General features: G+C 50.8%; 6 protein-coding genes across 6 annotated transcripts; 3 read left to right on the forward strand and 3 right to left on the reverse strand.

The window, feature by feature from the left end:
* Positions 1-119: 119 nt before the first annotated feature.
* CC1G_00975 (protein kinase regulator) lies at positions 120-2,622 on the forward strand (the record flags this gene model as incomplete). The annotated part of the gene is made up of 9 exons (XM_001831376.2): positions 120-317; positions 369-530; positions 582-647; positions 704-807; positions 860-1,253; positions 1,307-1,925; positions 1,980-2,316; positions 2,367-2,405; positions 2,461-2,622. The coding sequence occupies exons 1-9, from the start codon at positions 212-214 to the stop codon at positions 2,620-2,622; spliced, it is 1,989 nt and encodes a 662-aa protein (XP_001831428.1). The 5' UTR covers positions 120-211.
* A 1,189-nt stretch (positions 2,623-3,811) lies between these two features.
* On the forward strand, positions 3,812-5,536 carry CC1G_00977 (secreted arabinase; the record flags this gene model as incomplete). Its single annotated transcript, XM_001831378.2, has 14 exons — positions 3,812-3,965; positions 4,035-4,152; positions 4,212-4,257; positions 4,316-4,351; positions 4,417-4,456; positions 4,509-4,564; positions 4,619-4,632; positions 4,693-4,703; positions 4,761-4,818; positions 4,898-5,089; positions 5,148-5,290; positions 5,348-5,373; positions 5,438-5,476; positions 5,525-5,536. The coding sequence occupies 14 exons, from the start codon at positions 3,812-3,814 to the stop codon at positions 5,534-5,536; spliced, it is 945 nt and encodes a 314-aa protein (XP_001831430.2).
* A 242-nt stretch (positions 5,537-5,778) lies between these two features.
* On the reverse strand, positions 5,779-7,466 carry CC1G_00978 (hypothetical protein; the record flags this gene model as incomplete). Its single annotated transcript, XM_001831379.2, has 7 exons — positions 5,779-5,894; positions 5,944-5,967; positions 6,050-6,551; positions 6,602-7,105; positions 7,153-7,197; positions 7,253-7,356; positions 7,409-7,466. 7 exons carry the CDS (start codon positions 7,464-7,466, stop codon positions 5,779-5,781), a joined length of 1,353 nt encoding a protein of 450 aa, XP_001831431.2.
* A 219-nt stretch (positions 7,467-7,685) lies between these two features.
* On the forward strand, positions 7,686-9,512 carry CC1G_00979 (pre-rRNA-processing protein IPI3; the record flags this gene model as incomplete). Its single annotated transcript, XM_001831380.2, has 7 exons — positions 7,686-7,916; positions 7,967-8,080; positions 8,129-8,262; positions 8,320-8,467; positions 8,517-8,779; positions 8,830-9,157; positions 9,219-9,512. 7 exons carry the CDS (start codon positions 7,686-7,688, stop codon positions 9,510-9,512), a joined length of 1,512 nt encoding a protein of 503 aa, XP_001831432.2.
* Positions 9,513-9,660: 148 nt separating this feature from the next.
* On the reverse strand, positions 9,661-11,466 carry CC1G_00980 (hypothetical protein; the record flags this gene model as incomplete). Its single annotated transcript, XM_001831381.1, has 6 exons — positions 9,661-9,805; positions 9,859-9,881; positions 9,939-9,988; positions 10,042-10,238; positions 10,301-10,406; positions 10,458-11,466. The coding sequence occupies 6 exons, from the start codon at positions 11,464-11,466 to the stop codon at positions 9,661-9,663; spliced, it is 1,530 nt and encodes a 509-aa protein (XP_001831433.1).
* A 508-nt stretch (positions 11,467-11,974) lies between these two features.
* Positions 11,975-13,036, reverse strand: CC1G_00981 (hypothetical protein; the record flags this gene model as incomplete). The annotated part of the gene is made up of 5 exons (XM_001831382.1): positions 11,975-11,989; positions 12,052-12,074; positions 12,133-12,179; positions 12,547-12,658; positions 12,718-13,036. 5 exons carry the CDS (start codon positions 13,034-13,036, stop codon positions 11,975-11,977), a joined length of 516 nt encoding a protein of 171 aa, XP_001831434.1.
* Positions 13,037-13,205: the final 169 nt, after the last annotated feature.

Genomic DNA, 13,205 nt, shown 5'->3' on the forward strand with positions numbered 1-13,205 from the left:
TTAACCAAGGTGATCTCACTGTGTGTGGCTGTGTACATCGTGGGAAAGCCCCTTGGACCAATTTAGTATTCGCTCGAGTTGGCCGTCGAACAGTGACGGTGTCCATTGCGAACCCAGTGCTTTTCGCTCGCTGCTCCTTTCTTCTCGACCAATATCGTCGTTCACCTTGAATTTCAGACATAAGACGACGCTACCGACACTTCCTGCTGGCATGGAAGGCCCCGCAGCAGACAGAGACATCCGTGAATGGGACGAGTCCGATGTTCATGCTTGGCTCTCAGTTCTGGGATACCCTCAATATGAGAATCAGATACGGGGTAGGATTGCTTTCAAGTCTTTTGCCCCGTGAAACTGACCTTAGCATATAGAACACAAGATTCGGGGGGATGCCTTGTGTCTAATGAACGCCGATGACCTCAAGTCTCTCGGAATCTCGTCAATAGGGCAGCGATTGTCGATTCTGAAGGCCATTTATCAGGTCAAGGTCGCACATTCGGTCCCTATAGAAGAAGACCACTACATTCCGCCTTGTACGTGGCTCTCGTTTGTTTCTGCGGAAACCCGACTGAATTAGGTCCCAGCTGAACTCGCAGAGATGACGGAAACGGTCACAATCCACAAACTGCATACTCTAGTGAAGGAGCAAGGTATTTGGTTTGACCTCAGGAATAAGGAAGTTCCCGCTGAAACCCCTTCTCGTTAGGCCAGCGACTACGGACCCTTGAGGAAGAGAATCGTTCCCTCAATACCATTTTACAAACATTTATCGACGAATTCAACGGAGTTCGGTCATCGCTGAACGGACAGGTGGGGATCTATATCGTTGCAAGTAGTACCATGTCTGACTTCCCTTGTTCAGGACGAGGGGCCTTCTATTCGAAGACAGCATTCCTTCAAATGGGCTAATTTCGATAAACCCCAGAAATCCCCCACGAGACCAGAAGCTCTCGAGTCTCCTCATGCTTCGCCCCGTCGTGCTGAACATGACATGTCGAGATTACCGGGCCCTCCCGCTCGTGTTACACCACCTGCTGTCGAGAAGCCTCGCCCACCGCACCTGAATCTCCAAGAGTCCAATGACCAACCTGCGGCACCCAAGGCTTCCCGTCAGGAAAGTTCTGACAATCTCAAGGGTTTCAAGGTCACGCTCGAGGATCCCACTTGGAAGGTTCTTCCGGCGGCACTGAAAAAGTACCGCATCAACAACGATACATGGCAAAACTACGCCATGTTCATTTGCTATGGTTCACCGGGTATGTCTCTATTCCATCTATTTTTGTGTCCATGATGTTCAAACAAGGGGTAGGCAACCGTATCGAGCGATGTTTGAGCTATGATGAAAAACCCTTACTTCTTTTCCAAAAGCTGAAAGATGCGAAGAAGAATCCTGTGTTCATGCTCAAGCATATCAAAGATATCCGTTCGCCAATCGCCGTGGCCCAACAAAAACACGCCGCCCGCAAAGCTTCATCAGTCATCTCAACGGATACATCTGTTACAACTGCAACGCACGGTCATCAAAAGGCGCCCTCGCAATCACGTACTAACCACAAACCACCGAGGCTGGAAGTACCTGATCATTCCGCTCCGGCCATGACGCCTGGTTTGCCATCGACGACTTTGAGCCCACAGCCCGGGTGGCCCGATAATGGAATGGTCTCCCCAGGCATTGACAATTCACGCGACGAATCTACTCTCACCCCCGCGTCGGCTTCGACCCTCGTCGCACAAATGTCGAATGCCAGTAGTAGCACGCTCGCACCCTCGAACTCGGGCAACACTGACGCTGGAAAGCAACGAGTTGGCTCTGACGAACCAGCAACGCCAATTACAAGGGAAGCCCTGCCTAATCCCAACGGAATATCCTACGCCGTCGCCATCTATCCCTATATGGCCGAGCAAGATGACGAGTTTGATGTCGTGGTGTACGTCAATGTGTCCACTTTATTCTTCCAACGTTGAATACTGATTCTCGACAGTGGCGATACATTCATTATCTTGTCGCGGGCTAAAGGATGGTGGGTAGTGCAACGGGATCCCAGCGGGTCTGGAATTGTGGACACGGATATCGTGAAGCAAGGATGGGTCCCTGCGGGGTGCCTGCTCGAGACCAGGGTTCCTGTTGCGTCTGCCATTGCCGAGGCTGCTGCAAAGGGAGGATCCGGCTCGAAGACACCCATCTTGCCATTGAGTATTATTTCGACCAGCTTCCCTGGTATCGCTTTGATGGACTACAAGAAGAAGGGCGAAGAAGAGTTGGATCTTAATAAAGACGACCTCCTCCGGGTATTCAAGAGGTACAACCATTGGTCATATGTGCGTATAACCCGTATCCCTGTGTGGACCTGATATTGACTTGGGAATAGGCTGTCAAGGAAGATGGCGGCGACCGCGGCTGGGTTCCTGTGAGTCTTGGATTTGTCTCTTCACTTTGCACTCTGTATTAAATTCCCTGTTCAGTCCTGGTTCATTGGAAAAGTCACCCCGTCTGGACCTGTACCATCCACACCCAACACCGGCATGTCAAGTCTCGGTTCCACGTCCATGGATGAAATCGGACAAAACCAAGTCTCGCCGATGTCCTCAGCTTTCCCTCCAGTCCAATCGCAGTCGCGCTCGTGAGGACGAGACAATCCGCGCCTGTATCACGACCTTTACGACCCTCTCTTCTCTCTACTCTTTTTGCATTCACTTCGTATATCTGGATCCCTTCCCCGCATTCAACTATCCATTCTACACAATCAATCCTTCGAATTCTTCTCTTGCGGCAGGCCAGCTGTTATACCATATTGCCTCCATTAATCACGCCGTTGTTTCTTGAGGCCTGATTTCAGGGTCTACGCTCGCTCCTTGTCCCCTCTTTGCCGTTTGGCGCTTTGTTTCATCGGCCAGGAGACTGTCCCTGTTTGACGTCCAACACATTCGTTTTTTGGTTTCTGATCCTCTATCGCTGCAATCTATTTCAGTCATTCGATCTTTCTTTTGGGCACTGACCTTACCTTCGTCATTTCACTTCTTCTAGTTCAAATTCACCGCGCCTTTGGTATGCGGTTGTACTTTGCCACAGTGTTGTCCGGTTGATTGTGTAATCCGGGGAAAGGTCGTCCCTTTCTCGAATGTAGATACCTGCAATGGCCAAACATGTATTACTAGACTAATTCTTAGGGCTTCATGGATTCCTCGGGTTCGGGGCCTTCTGTGGTTGATTTATTGCAGTGGTTTCTGGGCTGGATACGTCGTGTTTGGGTCAGGTGCTGGGTCTTGTGAGTTGCCTCCCATACCGTCATTTCGAGATGTCCGTCGTGTTTGTGTCACTAATTTCTTAGTTCGAGGTTCCTTCGGTTTGCTCCCGACTAGCGGTCGACGGATGCGGTTGTGCAAGTACCTTATTCTGGATCCAGTCCATCTAAGAGCGGATAAATGGGGGGTTCTTCGCCATCTGACCCGTCTGCAGACCACCGCGGCAGAAAATCTCAGTGAAGGAAGACCTTCGATGTGCCCATCCCTTGGTCGATGATCTGCATCCGTGTTGAAATCTGCTTCCTTGCGGTTCTTGTCGGTCCCCATGACGTCGCATGCGGCCCGCCGAAGGAAGGTTGAGCCTCGTTGGGTGCGCGCAAGAATGTCGGAATAGGCGCCGAGCCTTAACATGTTGCACAGTTGTCGGATGTTCATGGTAACGGAGGGTAACGGGGTCTAATGCTCCCACCCCGATGGAAGAAGACGCGTTGCTATTTAAACGAGGGTATATCCAGATCCGCTTTGGACCAGGCGACATTACATTCTTTCCCTCCACCCCGATAATCTGATTATGTTGGCCTCCAAACTCTCGACGGCGCTAGTTCTTTTGGCTTCCTCGTTCTTGCCTGCTCTAGGACAGGTTGGGCCCGGAATCGTAACAGGAGATGTGGCAGCACACGATCCGACATTGTGCAAAGACAGGAACGGGAAGTACTTCCTCTTCTGTGAGTTCACTTCCTCGTCGTTCCCGTCTGTTGCCTTGCCTCTTGGGCTGATCCAATGCTGTCGTTTAGCTACTGCTCCAGGCATCGACATCCGAACCTCCACCGACAGAACCCACTGGACTCGAGTGGGAAGCGTGTTCCCCAACGGCGCACCCTGGACGGATACGTATACTGGGACTAGGAATGGGTACCTTCGCCTTTTCTTTCTGGTGGGATGGTTAACGGGTAATTGACGCGTAAATTTAGGAATTTGTGGGCGCCGGAATGCTACTATAACGGGAACGAATTCTTGGTCAGTTAGGCCTTTTCCCCATTTTCAGTGGACATGACTAGAAGGGACCTTTTTATAGCTTTATTACTCCGCTTCGAGCTTTGGTTCGCAAAGGGTAGGTATCCTCCGTGGGTGTTCCACTTATGCAGGCCGGCTTAAACGATTACTCTCCTTTTACAGTCTGCAATCTTCCTTGCAAAGTCCACTACCGGAGAACCAGGTTACTCTCTGTCGTATTATCATTTCGGGGGGCAGTATCTCACGCATCGCAGGCACATGGCAAGATTTGGGAATGGTGACGTCCAGTTCCACGGCTAATGACTATAACGTGTGTTTCCTCTTCCGTGGGGAAAAGGACATTAGCTGATCGCTCCCACCTCAGGCAATCGACCCCAAGTCTGTACCGCGAACGAAATAGAAGAGAGCCCTACTGACCTGGAAGTTAACTTTTACTAGTCTCTTCATCGGTAAGTCTCTCCCGGGAAGACAACGGGAGTCTGAGCTCATCGCTTCCTAATTCGTAGAGAATGGCAACTGGTACCTCAGCATCGGAAGTTTTTGGTCGGGCATAAAACTCTTACGGTGCGCTTCGATGAGCATTGAGCACTACTCGTATGATGGAAAACCTCACCTTTCTCCCCTGTTTATCCTTGGCGTTCAGAATCAATCCATCTACAGGCAAGCCTCTCAGCAACACCGTCACCTCCCTCGCACGACGCACCACTGCCGGAGGGGCAGTCGAAGCCAGCACGATCTACAAGTACGGAAACTACTACTATCTCTTCACATCTTGGGACAAATGTTGCTCGGGTACTTCGAGCACGTATAACATCCGAGTCGGGCGCTCGACGAGGTAAGCAGCTTTCTTTCTATGAACTCGGGTATACGGCGACTGGACGTCTCGTTTACAGACCTGATGGAGGGTATGTGGATCGAAATAACGTCCCCTTGACCAATGGCGGAGGAACCCTTGTTTTGGCTTCCCATGGTCGGGTCATTGGACCGGGTGGTCAGGATGTTTACACTGACGGTGATGGGCCCATCATCGTGTACCGTGAGTGCTATATGTCTTTTGACTTTGGGGATGTCAATGGACTAATTGCTAATGTAGATTATTACACTCCTTCTGGACACGCCGTGAGTACCCCACCTATTCATCTACAACGACTGAAAATCATTGGTATGTCCTCACTCTCACCAGTTGGGAATCAACAGGCTGGACTTCTCCAGCGGATGGCCGGTATGTACTCAGCCATCTCCCACCCTCGCTTTGACTGAATTCGATCAGGTTATTGTGTAAACATAACATGTTGCTGTATGGCACGGTGAAGTACAATGTCTATGTACAGCAAAGACTACAATCAAGAATCTTCATTGTGCATAGATCGGCGAAGATCGAAGGGCTAAAGTAAAGCTACACATTTTCCGTGTACAAGGAAGAAGCGGTGGTAGAACTACAATTTGAACTGGGTACAGGTGAGGGTGACTATTGATGCGACATAGTTTACGAAGGAAATGAAAACAGAAGAAGGATGCACTGACTTAACGATCTTGCCCGTAGTACACAGGTGAGCTGTACTGCGGTTGCTGCTGGCGGTGATGATGGCGACGATGGTGATCTCGATCTGGTTGGGGGTTCTGATAAGGGTATCGGGGGCCTAGGATGGACGTGAGCACCGTTCAAGACAGGCGTAAAAGTCCACTTACTAGGGCGATGTCCTGGTGTGCTCGCTGTGTTGGTCGTGTTTGCCACGGAACAACGAGGACAATCGCGAGTTAAGACCATCCCATGCAGAAGCGAGGAAACTCTTACGTTTGGAATGGCTAGCATCGCGGTGTTGGTAATAGTCTCGATGGTCGCGGTAATCACGGTCGCGGTCTCGATAGTGCGACGAGGAAGAAGACCGCCGACGACTTTCCGACTCACGGTGTCTTCGAACTTCAGGAGTAGTGGCTGCGGGTTTTGGTTCATAGTCAACGCGACGGTCAGACGATGTACGGGGGTGCTCACTAGGAGGAGACCCCATGTTGTAGTCACCTTGGCGGTCCACTCGAGGTTGATGGTACTGGTGATGATGGTGATGCGCAGTCGTCTGAGGCGTATAAGGTGGCGGCGGGGGCATATTCAACGAGGAGTTGCGTTGAACAGGAAGCGTTTGGGAACGCGAGGTAGAGTATCCTGTTTGTTGAGGAGGGGGTAGTTGCTTATTACTTGCTGATTTATTCTCGATTTGCCCCCTAGATGGCTGCTCCACCCCATTGATAGTGTAAACTTCGCGCCCATCGGGAAAGATCCTAGTGACATGTTCATTGCCCTGGATGCGATGATGAGTGCAGGAACAAGCTACTGTTAGAAATTACATACCTCAGCGTCACGACGTCTGTGAACACTTTGAGTCACGCCATTGATGCTTTGAGTTGAGAAGCTTTCCGACACCCAACGAGCTCCAGAACGGCCACCACCGTTAGACATTGGTCCAGGGCCAGCTAAGAAGCCTCGAGGTGCAAAGCCTCCCAGTAGACCGAAAGGGGAGGAGAACATGGAGAAACCACTGTGGAACCCATTGAACTCTGCCTCCATTTGTCGCTCCAACTGGGCGAACCTGTCGAACGGGTCGTCCATAAAGAGCGAAGCGCCGAAGCCGCCTCCGAAGCCTTGTCGACGAGGTGCAAAGTCGCCAAAGATGGAGTCGAACAATGCGAATGGGTCCGTGAAAGTGAAGGAATGGAAAGGGTGATGTCGGTGGTGATGATGGAAGAATGGGTGCGAGAATGCGTCGTCGAAGTGGTCAAAGTGCGAGCAACTGCCGCTGGGCCTAGGAATTTCCTCAATGTCGGGCGGCGGCCATACACCATGGAAGTCGTATTCCTAAATATCTATTAGTATTATTCCTGTCAGAACATGGAACTGCATACCTTTCTCTTCTCTTCGTCAATCAAGATCTCATAAGCCTGGTTAACCTGCAAGCGACTCGTTTAGACAGCCTCGCCCCGCTCCGTGCAGATAGTTTCATACCTTCCGAAACTCTTCTTCAGACGCCTTCTTCTCAGATTCAGTCGCATTTCGTGGCAAACGGTCGGGGTGCGTCTTCAGGGCCCGCTTCTTGTACGCCTTGCGAACTGTCTCCACAGTGAGATTACAGTCGTCTATGCGCCACACTGCGATACTCACTTTCTTCTGAGGTCGCCGTTGCATCTATTTCGAGTATTTCGTAGAGTTTGGTGGCCATTGTGGCGGTTGTTATCGTTGACCTCCAGGGCCTGGTCGTGGTTAGATGTAAAGCTATGGACAGAAAGTTCTGGTAACAGGGAGCAGGCGAAATAGGCGCGCCAATATACCTGCCGCCACATGCCGCAGAAAACACGTGACTAATCTTTCCCACGTGGAATCTCCGAGCCGCCCTTTTGAGATTCAGAAAATTCAGGCTTCTTGGGATTTTTGACGTTCAATGCAGGCTCAAGAAGTCATTCTCTGTTCTGCCTCTGCGCAGTCTTCAAATGCGGGAATCGGCAGTATAACGATACACGACATCCAGACAGGTGCAACTCTCGCGTCTTTTAAGCAGACGAATGCCGGTTCGCGGTCGGTCGCGGTTCTGGAATCGAAGAGTTTACAGGGAGGGGTGGTTCTGGCTGCACAGACAGACAAAACTGTCCTGAATGTCTACAACTTTCAAAAGGTGTGTGGTACCATTCTGCACGAATGTACAACCCGCCTGATTCTGTACAGGACCAATTGGCGCTCAAAATCATCCTTCCCGAAAAACCAAGTTGCTTAACGCTTGATAAGACCGGAAACTTTTGTGCTGCTGGAACAGCACAGGGACGGATATACCTGTGGGAGGTGCGGAGCTTGATTATATCCATCGTCCATATCTAACTGGGATCGTAGACGGCCTCAGGAATCCTCTTCAATTGCTGGGATGCTCACTACCGTCAAGTGAACGTACTGCGATTTACAGTGGACGGTGCTGCGTTACTTTCCGGTGGTGACGATTCAGCTGTGAGCGTCTGGTCCGTGTCCAGGTCAATTGGACCGCCTTTTCCCTCCTAGTTCATGCCCTGATCTTGCGGTTCCTTCAGATTGGTTAATAACGAAAGTCAAAACGAGTTGCCGACACCCTTTTGCACTCTTTCCGACCACACCCTTCCAGTCACGGATATTGTCTGCGGTATAGGTCTTTTCCCAAACTGTCGCGTCCTCACGTCCTCGGTAGACCACTCTGTCAAGGTACTGACCGCCTTCGCCTAAGCCTTGACGTATTCTAACGAGTCAACAGGTCTGGGACCTCGCTTCGAAATCTCTTCTTTCGACATTTGAATTTCCATCACCGATCGACAGCCTGGCCTGGGACTTGACCGAGCGATTCTTCTTCGCCACCTGCAATGAAAAAGGATCCATCTACAAAATCCACCTCTTCCGGCAAAAGACGAGGTTCTCAGGCCAAATCGTCGAGGCTGTTGGTGGTTCAGGGGCAAACGATGTTATGCGTATTGAGAACGATATCATCGAGGCTCAGAAAAAGAGGCTGATACAAGTCGGGTATGTACCTCGTGCCATGTATCCTTGGATTCCACTGAACTGTCGCACAGACAGCCAATCGCGTCTATCGCCCTCTCATTCGCTTCAAACATTCTCCTAGTTGGCACGACCGAAGGTTCCATCCTCATGTACGACGTGCCTTCTCACCAACACCTGCGGACAATCACTGCCAACAAAGGTCTATCGATAACGTACATCCGAACGATGTTGAAGCCTCCGGATCTCATTGGCCATGTGAACCTGGACTTCCGGGTAGGGAGCAGCGTCGACCTCAAGGACACTATCCCTATAAAACCTATTGTACCGTTCCAACGGATGAAGGACGCTAAAGCGAGGGAAGCGCATGAAGTACTAATCATGACCAAAAACCGGGCACTCGTGAGTTCCATCGTCCTCCACACCGTAGTCATCCCACCTAATCGTTTGCTGCCCTCCACAGAAACCCATCGACTACAGCACATTCTACGAAAGCGACGAATTCCTAAAAGAACATGCGTTCTTCGTTCAGCCCATCACTTCGCCGAATGCACCAGAGTCTAGCGTCGCCTCTCTTCAGTCACGCGTGCAGGATCTAGAAGCTGAGGTTGTGAGGCTAAAATCACAGCTTGGACAAGCGAAAGGAGTAAATGATGCTATGTGGGATACTGTTGTCCACCGACTGGTGGGGCAGGGGAAAGGAGACCCCCAAGAAAAGGACCAACCAAGTCGTAAACGGGGTAGAATAGGGACGTAGTGAAGACTGGCTGGCTGTCTTCGAGCAAGTTCCACGCAGTTTGATTCGAGGTATCATACAAAGGGTATCGTGACCTGGTAAATACAATACAGATGAAGTTATATGGAAGCATATGCGGATAGGTTTGGATGAGGGAAGGAAAAAGTAACTACATAAGGATACAAGAACCTGAAGGTTTCTTGGCCATGGCCTTGCTCCAAGTGCAGCTCTGATAATGCTTCCTGATGTCATTATCGACATCTGGCGAGGTGTCTTCATCGGCAATGGAATCGCCGCATGCATAGCAGAAGTGTCTGCAAGGCTTTGCTTAGTACTTGCAGTTTGAACACATGAACTGAATACTTACGTTCTGCACCCAAGGCCTCCGCACTGTGCAAACAAGGTTAGTGAGGGCTCTCGAGGAAGGCTGAAGCCGTATGGACAAACCTTTATGTGATTGTTCGTTCGAATCATCCTCTTGGCCAATGTACCACATTCTATGGACCCAGTGAGCTCCCGTCGGAAACTTGGGAACGACAATAAACCATACCTGGGCATGGTCTGAACCCATTCTTCGTAGGATGGCAATATTTTGCAATATGCCTGTCGATACCCGTCTTGGGGTCGATTTTTTCCATGTCCATGAGACATTTCCTACAAAACTTGCCGCCGCAATTCGGTAACGGGCAAGTAATGACGGTGCTCTCTCGGTACTGTTGACGATCGACGAGCATGGTTTCCTTGCATCTAGAAGAATGGGGCAGCCTGTTAAACGAATTGCTTGGAAAGGAAGTCGAAGGAGTACTTACTTGGGGCAGAACACCCGAGTCGAGTGCATCGAGAGTTGATACTCTCGGAACAGCTCGAGCGCTCGCAGAGATAGTGGCGCCCTTTCTGCAAGCTCCTGAGTGATGACTGGATACTGTGTTAGCCATGTCTCCACCATCCATAAAATCACCTTCTCACCTCCTCGCACCTCATCGGGACCCCCAATCTCTCGACAAACGGAGCATGGCATGGGGAACACCGAGGTCTCAATCTCAGTGTCGATGTACTCGGCAATACACTCCAAGCAAACAATGTGATCGCATGTTGGAACTTGGACTATGTCCGTAAGTTCCACTTCGCCTCTGCAGTCTTGACAGTTGAATATGATTGCTGCTTCTGCTTCCGCCGCTTGCTGTGCGAGTGCATATTCCTTGTCCAAACCCAATTGGTGCTCGTTGCTGTTGTTGCTGTCGTCCAGCGGTATCAAAGTAGTCCCCTGGCCCTTCTGGTCGAGCAGGGCGCGGAATGGATTCTTCTCCGACGAGTCATAGGCATTCGACGAGTTTGCCATCATCGTATCGCCATCCACAGAAAAAGCCTTGAACGCCCTCGCAGCAATGTCCAAATCCAGATTCGCGAATTCATCGACCTCTTTCTGCTTGCCCCTGGCTTTGGGCGACATCGCCGTCTGAACCTCGGGTTTCTGCAGTGCTAGCTGCCAACCGAGCTCTTTCCCAACGTAGCGTTTTGAAAGAGTCGCAATGTCCGCGGAGGGTGGCGTTGGCGTTGGTTTGGCGGACTCTGGCTTCACCAATTCGTCCTCGTTCGACGGCACTGGCTCATCGAAAGGATTGGCGCTGAGCGGAGGAAGAACAGACACATCATCGTCCCGTCCATCGAGTCTCTGCACTGACTCTTCTGGTTTCTCGTCGGCTAGTCCGTCGAGCGCTGCAGCTGCAGGTTTTACAGCGAGTTCATCGTGTTCCTCGGTTGGCGGCAATGGTTCTTTTCCCTTTTCAGTGAGTTTCTGCAGGGAAAGCTGCCATCCGAAGTCTGTCGACGGACGGGGCTTCAAGGTGCTACTGTTGGCGGTGGATGTGGGAAGAGGCTCGGGCCGCGAAGGGCCCTCAAGGTTTGTCGCGATGTTCGTCGGGAATTCTTCATAGGCTGGTGGAGGGCCAACGGGGCTTTCCGGGATGCTGGACATGGTGGTCAGTAGAAAAGGTCGGGAAATTGCAGCTTCATAGGATCACAGAAGTCTACACCGCACTTGGGAATGTCAACATCAGCGAGAAAACTCCCGGGCGCTTGTTTGATGCGTCGACCAGTGAGGCGCTGTCGGATTGCACCGCATGGAGATGGTTACCTCAACAGCTTTGTACACTTGGTATAGATGGGAAGGAGAAAAACAAGTTCAGAGAGAAGCATGCAATGAGATATAAAACACATTCTAGAAGTACAGCATTGGGATCGTCCTAGTATACATGGGAATGAAAGAATTCGAGAGCGACAACTTGTGATGGTACAGTGATGCCTATTCAGGACTCATTGCATAAACAGATTATTGACGACATTGACTCGGAAAAAGTTGCCTCAACCTTTACTGAAGATAGCAACTGTTGAAGGCGAAGGCCACCCGACACCATTTATTGTGGAAGGTCGCAGCGTCGTACGCGTCCCCTCTTTGCCCCGGTTTCCAAATTGAACCACCGCATCTAAAGCAGAAATGGCTGGGAAGGGTTAAGAACAGAGCCTGGTGAATTACATTCGGGGTCAATTTTTGATCACTCACGTTCTGCATCCAGGTACTCGACACTGCCAAATATTGTCACATCAGCCAGTCTTAAGGGTGAAAGATGCATGCCGAACTCACAGTCATATGCGCACAGCCCTCCCCCTTCTGAATTGGTGTTCGACAGCCTATCAATAGGGTCAGATAGGTTTCCACACACACAAGCGATATCAGTGCAGGGATGCCTGCTACCCACCAGGGCAATATCTCCATCGCCTAACCCACATCATCCTCCTAAACCTTCTATCCGGCCTACAGCTATGCGACTTTGAACAGCTCCGCACGGTCTTATTGCAGGCTCTACACCACTTTGCGCTGCAAGAGGCTATGGGGCACGTCAAAAGCACGTTGTCGAGGTCTTCCCGCGCCGCTCTCATTTCGTGTTTGCAACTGAAATAGGGGTTGTTCAGTGTTCAACGTTTGATGATGACAAGTCGATCATTTCGAAAGTCGAGCAGAAGGGATGGGTTGACAGATGGAGTATTTGCGACTTACGCTGGACATTGGACGGTCATGGATATCATTGTCAACTGCAGTTCTTCGAACTTCTCGAAGTCTTTGGCGGGGAATAGGTCGTGTAGTTCTTCAAGGATGCGTTGGTCGATTTCTACCAGAAAGGTCAGTGTCCCACAGTGCTTTTCAGGTTCTCATGATGCGTGGACGTACTGGTTTTATCGTCTAATGGAATGCTCCTATCCGTGGCGCACAGGGGACAGAAAATGGGGTATATCGTCTCGCTCATCTTGGCTTGCACATGGGAGACCATGCAAGGCCGACAGAACGTATGGTTGCACTCGGTTAGGGCGACCATCTCTTCATGCTGATGATCATCGAAGCAGATAGCGCACTCCTCTGTCGGTTGTCGTTGTTCCTGGTGGTGAGAGGATGAGCCTCCGTAGTGGAGGTCGAGCGTCGAGAAGGTATCTCCAGGACCGTCGAGGGCTAGAGGTTCGTATGGACGTCTGGCCAACAGTACTTCCGACATCTTGAATGGATGCAAGGGAGAGTTTTCCGAGACTTTCGCGCAGCAGAGAGGCTCGTGGTTGCAACGAGGATAACTTGGTGAGGTGTTGTGACAAGGAGCGCCAAACGAAATCAGTTCCGAACACTATCCCTAAAACGGGGACTTAATATATAGTACTTATACAGCCAGC

Source organism: Coprinopsis cinerea (genome assembly GCF_000182895.1).
Source record: "Coprinopsis cinerea okayama7#130 chromosome 7 map unlocalized cont3.7, whole genome shotgun sequence".
NCBI classification, from domain to species: Eukaryota; Fungi; Basidiomycota; class Agaricomycetes; order Agaricales; family Psathyrellaceae; genus Coprinopsis; species Coprinopsis cinerea.